Source organism: Xenopus laevis, chromosome 5L (assembly GCF_017654675.1).
Source record: "Xenopus laevis strain J_2021 chromosome 5L, Xenopus_laevis_v10.1, whole genome shotgun sequence".
NCBI lineage: Eukaryota > Metazoa > Chordata > Amphibia > Anura > Pipidae > Xenopus > Xenopus laevis.
Window position 1 is genome coordinate 110,817,803 of NC_054379.1, and position 20,163 is coordinate 110,837,965.

General features: G+C 36.9%; 1 protein-coding gene across 5 annotated transcripts in view; it reads left to right on the top strand.

The window, feature by feature from the left end:
- The first annotated feature begins 307 nt into the window (after positions 1 to 307).
- tp63.L (tumor protein p63 L homeolog) overlaps positions 308 to 20,163 on the top strand; it is a 43,183-nt gene continuing 23,327 nt past the window's right edge. For 4 of the 5 annotated variants that reach the window (XM_018261615.2, XM_018261616.2, XM_018261617.2 and 1 more), the window contains exons 1-2: positions 308 to 508; positions 8,326 to 8,580. In XM_018261615.2, the coding sequence (XP_018117104.1) occupies positions 467 to 508; positions 8,326 to 8,580 (297 nt within the window). In that variant the 5' untranslated portion in view covers positions 308 to 466. 5 annotated transcript variants of the gene reach the window in all.

The window sequence follows — 20,163 nt, forward strand, 5'->3', positions numbered from 1 at the left end:
TTAAGCCATGGATGTGTTACAGTCACTTCAGTAATTGCAAAAAAACTGAAAGCCATAATGTGAGTCCCATGCCTCTTTGCCTCTTTGTAATTCAAGTTGCACACCAATGTGCTATATACAGAAGCCCCTCTGCCTTTTTCTATGTCTGTCTTTTGTAAAAAGTGGTAAGGAATTTTAACTACCTAATGAGGTGGGTGAGGCTACTGAGATCAGGGGCCAGGTGGAACCTTTGACAGAATGGGTAGGTAAAAAGGAAATCACTCCGCCCCTTCATGCCTAAATCCAGGTGTGTATATAAACTGAGTTATTCCATGAATGATGTGATAGACAGGAAAACTGAGAAACTTCATGATTAGTGTTGTCTCTTTATTACAAGCCGTGTCTCATTGGGGTCTTACAGGGGGGTGCACAGAAAATCCTGGAGCCAGAAAAGAGGACAGCATCTCTGATTAACCTCACTGCAAAGATGTTGTATCTGGAAAACAATGCTCAGGCTCAGTATAGTGAGGTAAGCGTTAATTCTCTTTCCAAAAGTTTTGAGAGTCAAACTGAACTATTGGTAGCAAGAAATTGGGGTCACCTTCCTAAAAACAGCGGAAGTAAAATACTTAAATATCCAAGAAGCAAATACTGTATAACCATTTAAACCATTTACTTTGTAACGCGCATATAAGATGTATGATCATATTAATAGTATCTGTATTTGTTTCCAGGTGCATGAATTTGGCAATTCTTCTTGATGTATGATGTTCAGTGTCTCCTTTTATATGTCATGTAGCAGCAGATGTGTTTGAGTAAAAACTCTTCTAGGAAACATCACTGCATCTTTAGTTGTAGATTAGCATAGCCTATTGCAAGTACATGCCTGCAGCTGGTACATTTATATAAAGTGATGAACATTACATAGCTTTTCAATAAAATTAGTTTTTGTGGATATTATTTAAATAGCTATCTTGTGTCTAAAAAATCCTGCAGACTCTTTATTGTCATTCGTCGGAACAGCCAAGTTTTTCACCATCACACATAAGAATGTGAAGCTTTCAGTGGTCAGAAAGCTTTTAAGGAGATGTTGTTACCTGAGAAGGTTTGTCACCTGAGGAGTTTATTTTCTTAGCTGTGTAAAGCAAACAATTGCCTTTCTGAGCAAAAAAACATTTGATAAGAACATTATCAGACAAATCTGTTCCTTGACTTACTGTATGTTTTATTCCTTTGGAACATATCCAAACATTTATATAAAGTTATTACTGTTGACTTTATTAGTTCAGTAAGAAGATGGGAAAAAGATTAGATGTAGAGGTCAGTTTTTTTTTGTACTGTGAGCCAAACTCTAGATTCTATTTACACAGCTACTGGTTGTCCCTATGGTCTGCAAATAGCACTAGAAATGGGTTCTATCACTTACAATACGATGGCAGCACTTCAATAATTCCATGTAATCAATATGGCAACCATTGCCTGCTCAATATAGGTTACATTTCTGTGCATTTACTGTAAATATGCTGCCTGTGCCTTTCATCAGATCACCAGAAGGCCAGGCTTCAGTTCCCATACATTAACCAAATCATGCTAAATGTTATGGCATCTGTTTATCATGGTGTAAAATGTAAACTTCATATTATTTCACCACATTTATTCGCTGGACAATTGACCTGTTCCTTAATAAAAGGTGTATAGGAATGTATAAAAAGTTTTTGAAGAAATGGCAGTGAAATGGCAAAAAATGTATTTATGGAAATGATTCTAAACTAAAAACAATTTAAAAAAGGAGAACATGGAAAATATTGTGAACAAATTTGACAAAATGTTGCTGAAACAGGCAATTTACAGTTCCGTGGATTGGCAAAATATATCTAGTAACAGACTTTGTGACATTTGTACAATGCCAATGTGCTGTAAAGTCTTGTTTTTGGGAGGGAAAAAAAGAAACAGGCAAAGTTGGAGAAAAAAGTAGAGGAGAAAATGATGAAAATTGTGTTTTTGTACTTTTATAAATAGGCCCCTATATGTATATATTTTATTAGATATAGAATCTATTTCCTACATGAATAAATTGGATTGCTTTACATATGTTGAATCATATGTTAAATCATTTGAAAGTTACAATACAGGCGTAAAAAAATCTTCCATGTTTTTCTGAAAGTATGGTCCAAAGTTGCTACACAGTAACTTCAGACAAGCTGCCATGGCCCCACTGTTGGTGTCATTAAAGTCTATGAATATTTTATATACTCTGGTATGGCAGCACCTACTGATGGTCTTTCTGTAGAATAACCTATTCCTATTTTCTGAACACTTATAATAGGTATATAAATACACTGTAGAAATGGAAGGCCTTTGCCTTCCTGCAAAACAGTATTAAACTCTGTAGCCAAATTCATCATACATATTGTACTGTACACAAAGTGACCCATGACAGGGGTTCACAATAAACATTAACAGACAGTCCTTCTCTTTGTATTGTAAATAGAATCTGGGGATGTGGGACTTTTTATTTCAACCTTATTCATGCAGTATTTTTGGAGTATTGGAGAAAGACTCTTGCTTGTACCAGGGACAGGTACCATAAATGGAGCAGTAAAGCTTAAAACCACAGAATGAAGCTGCAGAAAAATATTAGCCTCGCACAATAAGAACCTCTCCTGTTTTATAAATGATATTTTTCCATGATTTCAATAAGAAGTGCCAACACTAAATGAATTGAGAGTTGGACCTTACTCACTTATACTATTGTATTCCTTATTGTGCCTCGTGGGACTCATCCAAGGTTAACAATAGACCATTCATGCATAAAACTGCAGTGCTGTTTATCACAAGTTGCCGGCTTAATCACTCTGGAGTGTCGCAAGGAACGTGCTCCTTGTTTGCAAACTTGCTCTTGATTGCTGAACAAACAGGTTATGGTTAGTCAAAAGGTGGCAACTATCAACCAAAGTAAAAACATACACCCAGAACTGTGCTCCCATATCTCACTTGACAAGTAGGGCACTTCCCATTGTTGTACAGTTGTTATAATACCGTGTAGGGGTGCTGCAAGTGAGGTCAGGGGTGTCACAAGTCTTCCAATGCCAACTGCGGTGCTATAGCTTGCATTAGGCCTGTTTTAGTTTAAAGCCACAGGCAAAGAATGGAATGGATGTGTAGCAAATGTGTGGTCCTCGCTGTATAATTTCCCTGGCTAATAATACCTACAGGGTGGAGGCTGGGAGTTATACAACACAAATGGGGGTTCATTATTAGTTTAACATCTGTCCATAGGTGGTAGATTTTTGAAGGCTTAATACTGCAAGGCATGGCAACAGAAGGGCTAATGGCATACCTTCAGCAAACACCCCTAGTATTACTAATCATTCCAAATCCTATGCAACCTACTACTCGCACTGTTGTATTATTCTTTTTATATAATAGTATGATCCTGGGGAACTCTTAGCACTGTTTGCCATAGCACTCCAACTATTATTAAAATATTTTTATTTAACAGATTTTGGGCACAGAACATGATTTGTGTCCAAAATCTAAATAAAGACATTTTAATAGATATTTGTCAATGACCAAAAACCTAAATTCAGATCTACAGTCTTTACTTTGTCAAATCTATATTACTACTTTGTTGCCTGAGGTGCTATGTCATCTGATGACTAGCCTGCAGCTATGAGGAGCTGTTCCAGACTACTCCTCTGTGCAGTCAAATAGTATGCCTTACACATATGCAATAGAAAAGTACATAGTGATTTCCCCTCATGACTGATAATTTTTGAGGCAAAATCGCATAGTCACAAATGTTTCCCTGTTTGGGCAAAGAGGGGCTGGGTATTGAAACAGTTGAAGAACAAACACTGGATAATCTAATCTTATTATTAATACTATAGCACACTTTTTGGTATCTTAATGGCAGGCTCAATGGCCAAAAGAATGGATAGGGAATGGCTAAATGCTGTTGTTCCAAAGTGGCAGATTGTTGTAAGTGGCAGATAGTAGTAAAGTTGGAGCTACGGCTCCATTCATTTTCTTATCTGCACCAACCCGCAAGGTGCATCATTAATTGAAATTATTATTTTGGAAAATTCAAAGGGGAACTATCGCGAAAATGAAACGTTTATATATGCTTCCTCACAGTGAAGTAAGAAACATTCTAAATACAATCAATTGAATATTCTACATTGTTTCTGAAATAATAAAGTTTATATTCACGGTTCCTCTTTCAGCATCTGTTTCAATTCCTTCTGTCTTCATGCAGCAGTTGAGTGTCAGAGGAATGATCCAATGTATCTTATAGGGGGGCTCCCTTTCCTAGCAGATATATCTAGCTCACTTTAATAACTGATTCCAGTACAAACAAAATCTAAAAAATAATTGCCTTTTGCAAAAAATCTGCATGTAGAGGGACAGGATTTCAGGGGATTTTAACAGAGTGATATATTCCAGGTGCGAGTGCACTCTGATTTAGTGTTTTATATTTTGTTTTCCAATGTAGTGTCTACTGGTAAGACTTGTTTAAAAAAGTAGCAGTACCTTTGTGTATAATATAAGATGCCTCTATAGTGGCAAAGCAATGCTTTAATTGTCACATCCTGCCATTTGTTTCCCCCCAGCACATTGTCAGGTTGCTGTTTATCCACTAAGCTTTGGCTTTAATGTCTTCTAGAGCAGATCCTGGGGGAGATTATGTATGTGGGAGGGTGTCTCAGGGTGAATTCATCTGCAGCTTTCAAAGAGTTTCCTTTTAATTCTTTGGCCAGTTATGGGAAATGCTTGTAAAGCCAAATTGCAGGTGGGACATGCCTGGAAAGCTTTCATCTCATTTCTCCTTTTTATTTTGTATCTTGTTTGCTTTTCATGATGCTTCATTGCAGTGCTGTAAAAGTCCTAAATATAAGTACATTCATAATGCTGTGGAGCATTTCAGCGGAAGCAAGGAAACAATGTTTTCCATTTTTAGCTGTCTGAATGTAATGCTGTAAACACCATTTTTCTAAATGGCAAATGGCACCTTAAATTATACCTGGGGACCATCAACAATGAATATAAAATGTCTGTGGGTGTGATGAGTGATCGACAACACAGCTTTAAAAAAAAAAAAAAAATGTCACCAGTGTTAAAGGTGACTTGTTGCTTCATTGTTGTTTAAGTTAAAACTTTCAGTTGTGCCCTACAGGGACATTTCTGTGCTATGGAATGTGTATGAAAGTCTGGTCTTTGCCCTTTAAATTCCACCCTTCGGGGCAGAGATCTGCACCACAACCACATTCACAACAGATAACAACTGGCTCTGCCTGTAAATTGATCTGATCAGCTTTCTGCTGGGAATGTTTTGGCAGCATACATGTCTGCTTTAAGTAATGGGGTATATTTTAGTTGGCCTATCTTTCATTTTATAACCATTTACAATGATGATTTCATTCGGTACTATTATCGATTTATTTATGGTAACTAAATCTTTTAAAAATGAAAAAGCTTAGATGAACATCATTCTTTTTGGTATCGTTTACATACTAAGAGGCAAATAATTAAAGTTAAAAAAACATAAGTTATAAATAAACCTTCCTGGTTATTGGCTTTTTTAACTCACATTATATCTCCTTTAATAAGTGGGTGCAGCTGTGCACCTGTACACTATTTAAGCATTTTTCAGTAGATGATGGGTTACTGAGATCCAGACAGACAGACAGTCTGTTTGTTCTGTTATAAGATCTTTTGCTCTTGAATTTGCTCACCTTTTTCAGACTTCCTCCCCCCAATACTCTGTCTGTCTTGTTGACATTTCTTTTGTTCAGCAAGCAACGTGAGAGCGTCTGATGCTGGCCTTCTCTCACTGGGCATCAGTTTTGTCTGGTATAGAGGCGTTCCAGCCAACCTGTTACAAACACTATGAAATCTAATAGCCAGGAATTTCTTCTAGGAATCTTCTAAATTTTTGAGCTTTTGAATTTTCCTTCTTCACAGTACAGAGCACTGGGATGATTGTTAATTTTGCCACCATTTATGTGATCTATGGAATTTCAGCAACGCAGATATTGTTTTTGTATCAGTATCCAGGGCTGGCATCAGGGTACTATTCATATTGATAAGAATAGTCAAAGACTTGCTTACCTGACCACAGTTAATAAAGAAAATTAAAGCTTGTCCTGCCATAAAAATTGTGTTATTGCCGTGCTTATAAAGTAAAATGGCACTTGACTCATGGCACTTGTAAACCATAGCCACTAATAGGCAATTAGCTGTTAATGATCAAGTGGCAGTTAATATAATGTAATGAATGAAAGTAGGTTGCTAAACTGACAAAATATTGGACCCATTATATTAGGCCCTAATATAATTATATTAGGCCCAAATATTGGCCCTAATATAATAAAAAAAATAGACTTCAATAGAGTTTTCACAGTGAATTGCATCTCAAATTGAATCTCTTAAATAGAAATAAATCTTTTGAATTGCATAAATCTTTTTCTCACTGAATTGAATTTGACCCTGTTTCACTTTTTATGTATGAGGGTGCAGTACCATCATACAGTAGCTAAAGGGGGGTTCATAGAAACGATTACACAAGTCGAAGAATAAACAGTTATTGCAGGGTATAAGATTCTATGCCCTCAAATGCCTCTCTGTGCTTTGGGAAGTTTATTGCATGCCCCACTAGGGACATGAAGAACATATGAATCATGCCTCATCTGAATGCGGATTCACTTTTATTGTCAGGCAATTCAAGCTTTTAATCTACAGTAAAGCTTAACTTAAATATTTTGTACATGTTGTACTCTGTGGAATAATAATACCTTTTAAATCAAGTAGACAACTAATCTCTTCCCCGGTGACAAAGGGAGCTTTGGCAGAGAAAGGCTGCAGAGAAGCTAGAAGATCATGTCATGTTTGAGATTCAATTTTAGATGCAATTCAATTCAGAAAAAATGATCTCACTGTTTATCATGTGAAAACTCTATTGAAGTCTATGGGAAAAAATGGAACTGCTTCTCCTTAAATTGAATCTCGACCATGAGTTTTCACTTGATAAATCGAGGGAGAACTTTTTCTCACTGAATTGAATCTGGACTATTGTGTTTTTAATTTTCAAAATCACATCTAGGAGCACAGAATTCTCACATCATGCAATATTAAATTATATATTTGCACTGGTGTTAGTTGTGAAATAAACATGATTTTCCTTTTTGAGTGCAGTCGTGAACAGGAAAAATCAAAGTCTAGCACTGCAGAGGCCTGTTCTTCAGGTTTGCTTTGTAGTTGATTTATTAATTATGGCTTTCGTTTTTATCCCATGCTTTGTAAAAACACTGCAGCTGACTTGCTTATGTGTATACTAAACACAATGCATAGCTTTTCAGATAGTTAGGAAGATGTGTGCAGTGGTCGCATGGACCACTCATTTAGTTGGAATCTTCCATTGCTGGAGAAGTACAAATGTCAGACACAAAGGACTATATATAGTGAATAAAGTACCCCCTCTTGTAAAATATAAGGATATTATAAGTTAGCGAAGAGTTTCATGACCATATAAAAACTGTGTTTTTATACAGGTCATGGAACTCCAAAGTAACTGCTAATATCCTCATATTTTGCAACTGGGGGTACTTTATTTATTATAATACACAAATTTCAGTGAGTCATGTGACAGAAATGACATCAGAACTCACCGTTTATAACTGATGACATCAGAACTCACTGTTTATAAGGATATCATTTACAAGATATTCATGGCTTTTGTGTATTATAATATTATATACATGAATAATGTAGGCTGGAGTTTTAAGTGTTGTGACATCTTTAATTTGATTTGAGTTGGGATAATTGAGATATCTTAATTTCAGAATTATTATTCTGCTCAGCAAATAAATGTAATCCATATCCGAAAGTTTTCCAAGAAATGTTTCATATTTCCCTGAAGCCAGTGCAATGGAATAAGCTTTACAATTAATCCGAAATTATTTTTATCTGAAGCATTTTTCTTTCAAAAATGATTCTAAACAGCAGGAAAATATTTATATATTGTACAAAATATTGCATATATGTTGCATAAATGCACATTGTGATCTCAAAGCTGTATAATTTACTCTAGTTTGTATTGTGAGCTACTTAATTTATGCAAAATGTGGCAGTGTAATAACAGGTTTAATTTTTGCTCCAGGTCTAGTAACCCATAGCAACAAGATGTTTAGATTCAAACAGCAGGCCAATTAAAACACCTAGTGATTGATTAGTGTTTTTTTTTTTACTAGACTGGGATCAAGATCTGCACTTTATAATAAATTACTCTATATTATCTTCTACCAGTAATTCGATTTTTTTTAAATCTTCCTCTTTTGTATTTTACAGCCGCAATATACTAACTTGGGGCTCCTGAATAGTATGGAACAGCAGATCCAGAATGGTTCCTCTTCAACAAGTCCTTATGCCAATGACCATGCTCAAAACAGTGTCACCGCACCATCACCATATGCCCAGCCAAGCTCTACCTTTGATGCTCTTTCCCCTTCTCCAGCCATCCCATCTAACACCGATTATCCTGGACCTCACAGCTTTGACGTATCATTTCAGCAGTCCAGCACAGCAAAGTCAGCCACCTGGACGGTAAGCAGAACGAGAAAGTTTTATTCATGCAATTTGCAGTTGATGTCAACTTTAAACTTCTACTGTATTTCAAATGCAATTAAGCATACGTTTCAATATTTTAATTTCTTCTTTAATTAAAGAAGGTGAATTATCGCCGTAAAAGAACATTATTATGCTTCTTCAGCTTCTGCACAAGACTTGAGAAAAAGTGCCTTGTCCTTACAGAGCTTGGGATTTTGGATTTTATTTGAAATGTTTATGTATATTTGAATATATTTATTTATATAGCACTTCATGTGTACAAAGCACTTTATAATTCTCTGTTCACATTGATGTAACCATTTTGAACTGAACTTGGATTCCAATTCAGATTTAGTAGGGGCATTAGTACACCTGCCATTTTTATTGTTTAACATTATAGGTAGATTGGTTTAAGTAACCCCTTCACACCCTCTAAGCACTGCATTTTATTGCCCAGTGATCCTTTGCGTTTGTATTCTCCTTTAACCACAGAATTTAGTTTATTTTTGTTAATTTAGTGCATTATGATCTCAGAATATTTCTAATATAATAGCTTATTTTGTCATTTTACTTTACATTAAACTACTTCCTTGTGTTCTATTTGCCTAACTATTTTTCTTGCAATATTGTAAGACATTAGGGCTCATTTGCTAACATATGTGCTACATTGCACAATTGCAAGTGCAATTTCTTTAAATTAGTTTAGGAAATGAAAGTCTCGTTGTTGAAATCCGCCACTGGTGCATTTTAACATCTGACTTAGTAACTCAGTCTGTTTGACTTTTTTTCCCCCGCTATGCACAATAACACATACAGCCCAATTAATGTGATTAAAGTATATATATCATATATATTAATGCAGACTTGCCATTGCAGGCAAGTAGACCTTCTGAAGGGCTTGCATTTTGATAGTACAGGTATGGGACCTGTAATCCAGAATGCTCAGGACCTGAGGTTTTCCAGATAACAGATCTTTCTGTGATTTCTATCTTCATACCTTAAGTCTACTAGAAAATCATTTAAACATTAAATAAACCCAATAGGCTTCCAATAAGGATTTATTCTATCTTAGTTTGGATCAAGGTTTTATTATTACAGAGAAAAAGGAAATCATTTTCAAAAATTTTTATTATTTGGATAGAATGGGGTCTATGGGAGACGGCCATTCCGTAATTCTGAGTTTTCTGGGAAATGGGTTTTCGAGATAATGGACCCTATACCTGTACTACAATGCAGTGAAATTTGGACAAACATGTAATCAGTGCTGAATGATTTATTTTGCTCTGTATTGTGAGATCCTGCCACCCCAGAAATTCCCATGTACTACATTTACATCTCCTCCCCACTGTTATTAGTGACACATCTGTGAAATTGCTACACCTCGAATTGTTCTGCTTTCACAGATTAAAGCCACCCGCCCTCTGTATAGAGGTTAAACTTCTTCCACTTTTTATTTATCTTAAAACATGTCTTATAATCAGATGTGAGTAGCTCAACCTGTTCGCCATGGATGGATCCTAAATATGTGATGTAATTTGTCATTTGTGAGTGAGTAATAGATTAAAAGCGATGCAGTAAGACACCATGCTGTCTTGCAAATTTTGGAGCTACATATTTAAAATGAGTCTCTGTCTTGCAGTTAATGTGCTTGACTAGAGCTTTCTTTAACTTGAACATGGTTTTTTTATATTTTGGGTTCAAAAACCTGTTCTTGTACAACTTTTGGTCAGGGCTCCTCTTACCGATGAACATGGCTACAAATATTAAAAACATTGTGATAGAGGTAATTTCTAAGAATATTTAATCCAACAAATTGATGTCCATTCTAAATGTCACCCTAATGGGATTTAAAGGATAAGTAAAGCATAACTAAAGAAATAGGCTAGACATGTTATACATTAAGTTTTGAGCTTCTGTACCAGCCCAAGGCAACCACAATGCTTTAGCAGTAAAGATCTGTGTCTCCAAAGATGCCCCAGTAGCTCCCCATCTTTTTTTCTGCTGATTAACTGCACATGCTCTGTGCTGTTGTCACTTACTGATCTTAGGGGATGACTCAAATATACAGTAAACATAGAACAGAAATGTCACAATATAAAGCTGATTAGAAATTAATACAGATAATTACTGTGTGGCAGCACAGAAACCAGTGCAATTAGCATCAGCTTATATTACAGGCCAACCTCGTTTTCTGCTTGATAATTTGCGTGAACCCCTAAGCTTAGCTTCTTAACAGCTGCTCAGAGCCCACTGAGCATGTATCACAGACAATTTCCAAGATGGTGACCCCCTGTGACAAGTTTGAAGTCCTGGATCATTGCTGCTACTGAGAAGATGGAACTTTAGGCTGGTGCAATAAGTGCAGTATATAAAATATATAATTTTGGCCATATTCATTTTTAAGGGTTAGTTTTTCTTTAAGGCCAAGCTTCCAGGAGAGCAAATATATTCTGCCTAAATCTCAACCTAATTGATTTTCAGTATATAAATCAACAAAAATGATAGTCAAAGTGTTCAGTCCATGCAACTTTCACTAGGAATTGGTGCACAACCCAAATATATCAAATGAAGGGATGTCTAATTGTTCCCTTGTCAAGCCATAAATATAAAATACTTAATTATCATGTCAATTTACCTTGCATGCTGCAATCAATCAAATTACCTTGTATGCTGCATCAACTGCATACTCCAAAATATATCACCTGTTCCTTGTATTTCCTGGATGTTTTTTTTTTTAGTAAAGAAAATAACATGGCTGGTAATAAATTAACAAGGGTTCACCATCTTGGAAACTGTTACCACTTTGTGATCTACATTCAGTAAACTTACTTGCTACATTAAAGTAGTAATTGTTATTCATAACAAAAAAAAACAAGAGCCAGTCACTTTTCTATTGAAACTTTTCTATGGAAATCACCTCTGGATGACTGCATTGGGTCATAGACATAGTGCTTGCACTGCAAGTGGTTTGATCATTGGTCTCGCGGCTCCGCCTGAGTTGCCCCCACCCTAATCAGGAAATTATCCACTTGGGGATTTTGTCAAACAAGCAAATCTTCCCATGCATTAATTCATACCACATGATCATAGTGAAAAGCAGAGGAACAGAAGAAACGTTTGATAGGTGGAGGTGTAGCAGTAGATTAATCCACAAGACAATACTGCTGATAAATAATCCATGAAGGCTCACAGAGTTTGGCTACATCACTAAATTTTGAGGCGCTCGTGTAATCCTATGTTCACTGATTATTATAACAAGCTATATACATAGGGAGATGCAATTTTTTCCAGCAGAGAGTATAATGGGAAATTACTGCCAGGTTTTTCTCAGGTCTGTCACTCAGCTTTTTGCAGACACTCAGCAGTGATAAGGGCCCTGAACTTCAGAAAGTAGTCCATCTGGCGGCAGCTTATCTTTCCCAACCTCAATCCTCAAATTCTAGCATAAAAGAATAATTTGTATTTGTTTGCTTTTAACCAGTCTATTGAACTTAAACCTAAATGACAATTTATAGAAAAAAGCGATTTCCAATACTTATTAAGGGTGACCGTGACTAGATGACACCATCTTGTACCAGACTGTAGAGTCAGTCTTGTATTGCTCCCTAAAATCCTTTTTTTTTAAATTTTTTAGTGATATTCTTGGATGAAACCATGCATAGCTTAATTTTCTGCCTATCTGGTTAGTCCATGTGTCTACTTGGCCTGCCCAAATTGATAGCAAAATGATATGCATTATCAACACATAAGAGCAACTCAATCTATGCACCAATGGGCCTTATCAGTCAACCTGGTATCATCAAAAACTATTTTTTTTTTTAACATGTCCCGGATCTTTACTGGTAGTGAACCATTTTCAGGGGATTTTTACAGAAAAGCTGTTGATATAAAACAAGCTGAGTGTTCATTAAATATAATTGCCATGTACTCACACATACCCCACCCTATTTCATGAGAGCAAATGCAATAGAAGCCTGGATTAAATTTGCTTTCAGCGTATAAAAATTAATTCACCGTGTGAAGAGGTACAATAAGCACATTCCAGTGCCTGTGGCAGTCTTACTAGATTCAGCCTCAGAAGAATCCAGCCAAGTAAAGAGTGCAGACATAACAAAAAATATGCAGTGCTGCTCCAGCATCTGCTAAAAGTCCCAATTTAGTGGATTACATGAAGTAATAGAAGGAAGGATTTAGGAGGGTTTCAATCCCTCTCAATACATGAGTAAGAAAATAAGGAACACTTTATTTTGTCTATTTCAGAACTAAATAAGAAGTAGTTTCCCCCCCCTTCTTTCATGTCAATTCAGAAGCAAAAATTGTCCATGGCATACAGGTGATTAGAAATGGAGGCCCATGCATTTACCTTGCCATATAACTCCAGTCCATGGTCCAATTGGCAGAGCAATTTATAGGCTGTAACTCATGATACTGCCTAATGAATGACAGGCACAAACAAAAATATGTACATAAGCATTCTTTCCTTCTGTAATGTGTATGGATAGTCTGCAACAGAGCCGGGCCAACGCAGCCAGTTGCCCTAGGCAACCTGGCCGGCCATGGCGCAGGCTTAGTGCGTGCTCAATTGCGCATGCGTGAAACTACGCACCAGCGATCGTGCGCAGCGATCATGTGCAGAAGCGCATTCAAACTAAACTTACCAGCGGCAGTCAGGGAGACACGGGACCGGACATGGGGTAGGCGACAGAGCAGGTATGTGCCTGGTGCCCCCTCAGCTTTGCACCCTAGGCACGTGCCTACTCTGCCTACCCCTGTTCCGGCCCTGGTGACAATTATGTTCTGCTCACCCTCCAGCTTTTTTGGACGACAAGACCCAGCATGCTCAGGGAAAAGTTGGGCTACCTTGTCTTTCCTGATAATACCAACCCTGTGTACAGTCATTTGGGGCAGTTTAAACATTTAACTTGGGTCCAAATCACATTACATGCTAAATTGCACCATTATGAGCATTAAACTCACAGGCCAAATAATCATATGCAAGCGAAGCATTGTGGGCATGCCTTTCCAGATCAGCCAGTCTTTCCTCTTTCAATCAGTGAACTCCTATATGATTATATCACATGCAAATCATTAATGTCACTCACAGTGATCTTGTAATGGAGGCCATTCCCCAAGATGCTCACTGGGTTTGAGGGAATCCCTGAGTGCTTAAAGGCCCCCATACACGGGCCGATAAAAGCTGCCGATAACAGACTGAGTCGGCAGCTTATTGGTCTGATGGGCGTCTCCAATCGATATCTGTCTGAAAGTTGGTCAGGTGCCGATCGGGCAGGGTAAAATATCCCGTCGGATCGTGACCGCGTCTGTTCGTTGATGCGGTCCCACAATCCAACCACCCGTATTGCCTCCATTCTGATCCGATTGTTGGGTCCTAGGGCCCATGATTGGATCAGCTCGATATCGCCCACCTAAATGTGGGCATATCGGGGAGAGATCTCCTTGTCTATGGCCATTTTAAGACAAGGTTGATATACAGACCTATGATATACTGGGGCACTTTTACTAAAGAGCGAATTGCAGAGCAAAATGAAGACAGAGATGTAACTTCATTGTATTATTTCACCAGTCAGAAACTGGCGACATAGATTCTGGTGAAAAGGGTAACAAATTGAAATTTTCACACTTTGATAAATTAGCGGATTCGCTGGTGTCGTGTATTGCTCTTCTTTTAGTAAATAGGTGATGTTGCTGCAAATTGTCTTTTTAGCGAAAATTCATAAGAAAAACACAATTCACTCTTTAGTAAATGTGCCCCACTGATGTAGTTGCACGAAGTCTGGCAGAGACTCCGAAGCAAAATAAGTAATTGTGCTCCACTGTGTTCTGCGATTTGTGTGGACAAATGAAAAATTGTAATTACTTTATGGCTGATCACGTTTCCTTGTGTGCATACACTAAGCCTATTGACCCACAACTAGTGTAAACATTTCATAATCTCTAGAGTGTAAAACTCAATCAACTGTAGCACGCATTTCTAAGGCAAGTGTATGTCAGCTCTTCATACAGCCTGCAAGGTTTTGGGTTCCTGCAGTGAGGAATTTTATTCCATTATTAATAGAGCCACTCCTTAGTTCAGCTACAGGCGAAGAAGAAATGATGTGTTTTAGAGATGAATGTTCTTGTACAAGACAAGACGTAGCTTGCAGGAGAACATCTGCAGCTAGCCCATTCTGTATAAGATGGGGCCAAGACTTGTTTATATCCTGAAGCTTGTCATAGCATGTTTAAAGCAACAGAAATGTCTGAATTTACAGAAACAAAAAGAAAAAATAATACATTGCCTATTGATATACAGGTATAAATATGTGTTAAAAACCACCATTCATTTATGACACATCCAGCTGATCCAGTTGTACTTATTTATTTTTTTTGGACATATAAGTAAGATTGGTTATTTTATCTTCTACTACATAAAGATGAACTATGGGATATTTAGACAACTGATACCACAAAGGGTCATTTATCAAGGAAATGCAAGGCAAAATAGAGGTGCAGATGAGATATTTTCCTCCTGGTTTTTTTTTATAAACTTTTTTTAAGCATATTAGGTTTTTATTTTGCTTCTATTGTTCCAGTTTAGTTAATAGGAATGTCTTGGGCTTGGTACTCAATATTGTTCTCCCAGCTCTCTTTGCCTAAGGAACATGCCAGCCCACTCATTTGCTTTTGATTTGGTCCCTTTTGCTGTCTAGACAGAATTAGAGAAGCAGAACAGGGAGTTTAAAAAGCTGTCACCTGATTGCTATGGAAGTGGATTGCCACCAAACCATTCTTTCATATTTGCTCTGCTGAGCCCCCCTCCCAATGCTTGAGGTGTCACACAAGGAATTGTCCTTTATATTTTTCCCTCACTGGAAATGTTTTATTTAACAGCTATAAGGATGTACTCAAGAGAAATAAAGGCAGGACCACACCCACTATGGTGATTGGCATGTGATAGATCTTGAAATTCTAGGGGCGGTAAACATTTAAATGAACTTCAAGACCTATAGGTCACACAGCTTCACTATACTGTGTCTCATTACATGGTTGCTAATTGGAGATTTTGTGTGTTTTGACTGCTGCACTTTTCTGCTAGGTCTAAATATAATAATGCATAAGCAATATCTAAAGACACTTTGCCGTTCCTCTTCATTTATTATACTTTTATACTTATATATTAATGCTTTAATTAAGTCTGAAATATTTAATACTATCTTGATGCAAGAGGGTGTGAGTCCAAAAAAAGAAAAAGAATTTTTAAATGCAATTTGTCTTTAATACTCAAGGTGTCATTTCAAGGTGAATTGACTCTTTAAAACTGCTCAGACTGTACCTTGATGATATAATCGTTTAAAATGGATTTGCTCTTCTGCAAGTGAAGTCCATAGACAGTATACAAACACATTGACCCTATTACTGCTGCTTTGTGTGACATAGAACATCAGTAGAGACTGAGACCCACAAAAGAAAATGCTAAAAGTGCACACTGTGTGCATATCCTTTATACTGTATATCTTAGATAAAACCCACTACAATTATTTCATAAACCTGATCTGGTAACTAGATGCTACTGAAAATATTAAAATGTGGTGCCTGTCAGGGTGTGGCATGTAGTGTGTTACATGTACAGAATACTAATCATAAGTAGGCATGGGTGTGGGCACACACTTTCACTCCAGTTCAGAATTAAGCACATGGAGATACGCAAGACCCTAGCTGCTAATTTTTGGAAGCCCTGAAAATCTTTTTATATCTGTACAAAGTAAAGCTTATGCCGCTTCTTCTACATTAGGGTCTATTGTACCACTGTGGACATCTGTTAAGTGCCACGTAAGTGACTGTGGCAACACGTAAAACACATGCAAAAACAAATACTGTACATTTGCACCTAAGTTAAATAAACTGGATGTACAGCAATATGCTCTCCCCCAGTATTATTATATCAGAACATGAAGGCAGTGCAACCAGCTTTTCATTATTACACACATATTGTAGATTGTAGCCCTGCAGGCTCCCGCCATTCACCTGCCTGACCTTCATCACAGCCCCCAGCATCTTCTGTACGAATTGTTAATCCCTTGTATTTGCAATATCTTCTGATCAAGCTGCACTATACACAGGCATCGGATACTAATGATGGAAAATATGAACTAAATACTGTAGTAGTCCTGCATCATAAATTCAAAAAACAGTGGCGTTTGGAAATTGAATAATTGTTCCCTGTGGATCATGTTTTTTTCCTAAATGTGTTGTATGTACCTATACAGATATATATGTGTGTATAATGTATGTGAGTATGCATGTGAATGTTTGCAGATGAGACAGGTTTTGGAAGTTTGAAGGCATGACGATGCTTGTAAAATATGCAGCAGACAAGACCAGAGGCGCCGCAAAGCTTGATTACAGTACAGAGCGCAGTTGAGACTTGCTTTTCCACTGTGCCCTGCAGCATTATGTAGAAATGGGGACGCTACAACTCGTTCCAAAATTCAACTTGATCAGACCTGCCCTGTCTTATGTTGGGAAAAAAAAATGTTTGAAGTAAACAGGGAAATTACTCACCTTAATGATCTGTTTTACCGGCAATGATAATACTGTGATACAATCGATTTCATATGGTGATAAATTATATCATGTAATATAGTGATGGCTTGATTCGCCCCCACAAAATGTGCAAGGTCATAGCTATGGGGAATTCCTTACTGGCACATACACTTATGCAAACTCCATATTTTATCACTTTACCCTTCCTGGTTCCCTTCATCTTTTCTTCCCAATCTATTTAAAAGAAGGAACCCAGAGATGTACTTAGTGGTGTGTGCAATGAGAGCAACTTCCCAAGACCCTGTGGTCCAAAAAAAACAACTGTTTTAGGTGGGAAGAGTGAGAGGGAGCATGATAGTGACAATAAAACCTGGCAACTTTTTATCAGTATTTCCCCAAATATCATCATTGAGGTGCAGTTAAAGTGCAGTTCCCAAGGTGTTCTAGGATATAGTTCAGCATCAACTGGAAAGCCATACGTTGAATATAAAACAGCACAGCTCCAAAATGGCTGTTTTAGCACCAGACCTGGTTATAAATAAAGATGGCTCACAATAAGACCATCTTTTCTCAATATAATTAGGGTGCAGGAGACATTAAATATATGTCACATGTTGCGTGTTATAAAAATACAAGTCGGTTTCTTCATAGGTTTAGATTATACTCACACATTAAAAAGATGGGGAAAGCAACCCATTTTTTCAGGGTTATTCTTTCCTACCTATATAATATATACCTAGAGTACATTACATACCTGGCATCATTTAAAGTATGTATTTGCATTGCCCGTGATTGCTTATTAGTCTCTTCCCATAATGCTTTATTTTGCTGCCGTTTTTGGAAGTTGAAACATATGGCCTTAAGGCACAGAATCTTACCTGGACATAGAGCAATGGAAAGCTGTTTGTTTGTTTTTTAATAATCCAAGGTTCTGTAAATACCAAAGACTTAAATGTTCTTTCTGTAATGCCTTTTGCATTCCTATCTAAGTCAATAGTGTTTTAAAAGGAAATGACCTATAATCCACTGATTGCATTATAAGACTTCTGTTAGTAGACTCTCGTGGAATGCTGTAACACCTTTATTACTATAATACCTGCCCTAGGTATTGGGAGATTGTTCATTAAAACTACAACATTTTCCATGATATTAACAATTTCTAATTGTTATAATTTTCTAAATAGTTTTGAATGCGATTATTATACCAATTAAGACACTACATTACTGTGTGTATCTTAATCCTGCAAAAAAACATATATTTCAATGCTGCTTCAGTGGTTGCTGGACTCCAGCGAAGTCTAACAACATTAGTGAGCTATAGGCTGGATAGTTCTATTTCAGAAGAAGAAGCCTCACAAACCAGTTCAGCCAGTCACTGAAAATCAGGGACAAATGGGATCCTTTGCATTATGGGCCTCCTTTATATATGAATGCACAGCTTTTTAGTTAATGTTTCTGACACTGACTATAATATTACAATCACGCCATAGGGATTTTCAACATGCCAGGGTTCAGTGCCCCCATGTCATTAATTGATATCACATACACTTTATACATTATATAAACTAAATCACTAGGATCTGTTTGTGGCAGCTGCTTCATTAAAGTGACTATTATCCTGTACGGTTATATTGGCTCCTACAACTCATTATAGCCATACATCTTCAATTTACACCTACTAATTCTGTACTCTCAAATCAACACTAATTTTGAATTGTACCAAGTCTTCGTTTGGCTCAGTGTTGCTGTGTTTATGGCAAATTACAAGGTGGCTGTATACCACTTTTTTAGCTCTCTGTTTAGCTTCATTTTTTGGAAATTAAAATTCCTATTCTTATGGCACTGAAAGAAATCCGTGCAGTTTTTGCCAGTGCAAAATCACCCTAAGGTGATAAATGTTGGTAATACAGAGTATTTCAAATGTAAAATATATAGTGTATTTTTGCCTTGTGTGTTTTTGCATTTTTATGTGTTTAGTGAATCAGTACTTTTTTACTTTCTTGTTTTTTTGCTGAAGAACTGTGAAACTATCTTTTTCCCAAGGTTATATGGTTGGGTATTTTGGGAGTAGTATTTTTCCCACACATCTGCTCTTTAAGAAACCTATCATTATCCTCAACCTGTACTCACCAAGAAATTGATGGGCAGCGAATGCAGTGGGTGCTAAATGCATGTCTGACAGTGATGTTTGAGGCAATCCAGACAATACTGACTCATTTTCACACACCAGACTTAGAACAACTCTACCCCAAAGCCAACCATTATAAGAAGGACCAGAACACTAACAATAGCATACTACAAGTCGCTTTTATGGAGAGTCTGTAAAATAATTACATATATCATGAGAATTTTCTTTAAACTTAGTGACCCATATTTAAAAGAGATTAGAATGACTTTTAAGATAAAATATATTGAAATTAACAGTTCTTGCTCTATTGATAGATAGTGTAAGGATTTGATTTAATAACTGCTATATCCTATAAAATGTTACACGGTATTTTGCCTAAACATTAAACATTTATTTGACAGCAACATTTAATTATCAATAAACTGCAAAGTTAAAATTTATTTAGACACATTTTACTGTTATGTCTCCAAAATTAATAGCTGCTTTTGGAGGTGCATTCATGTAAATTGCTAATGACATATTATATAGTAGTGTACACAAAGTGCCAAGGAGAAGCTTCTATTGCTTCAAATTCTGCTCTGACGATTTATGCATAATGATACCACATATATATTATATAACTCTTATAAGGGTAAGTTCGCACTGGGAGATCCGGGGAGATTGGGGTGAATTTGACCCGTTTCGTTTCGCCAAAAATTAGCCTCAGGCAAAATGTCGCTGACACCCATTAAAGTCTGTGGTCGACAAAATGTTTTTGACACGTGGCAAATCTTTTTTTTTTCCCGCATGACCCAATACAAGTCTATGGGCATAATTTCTGCAGCGAAACAAGGAGAAATAATTCTCCCATCCCTATTAATCACCTCTTATTTGGGGCGACTAATCCCCCTAACTGCTTCCCCCTGTCT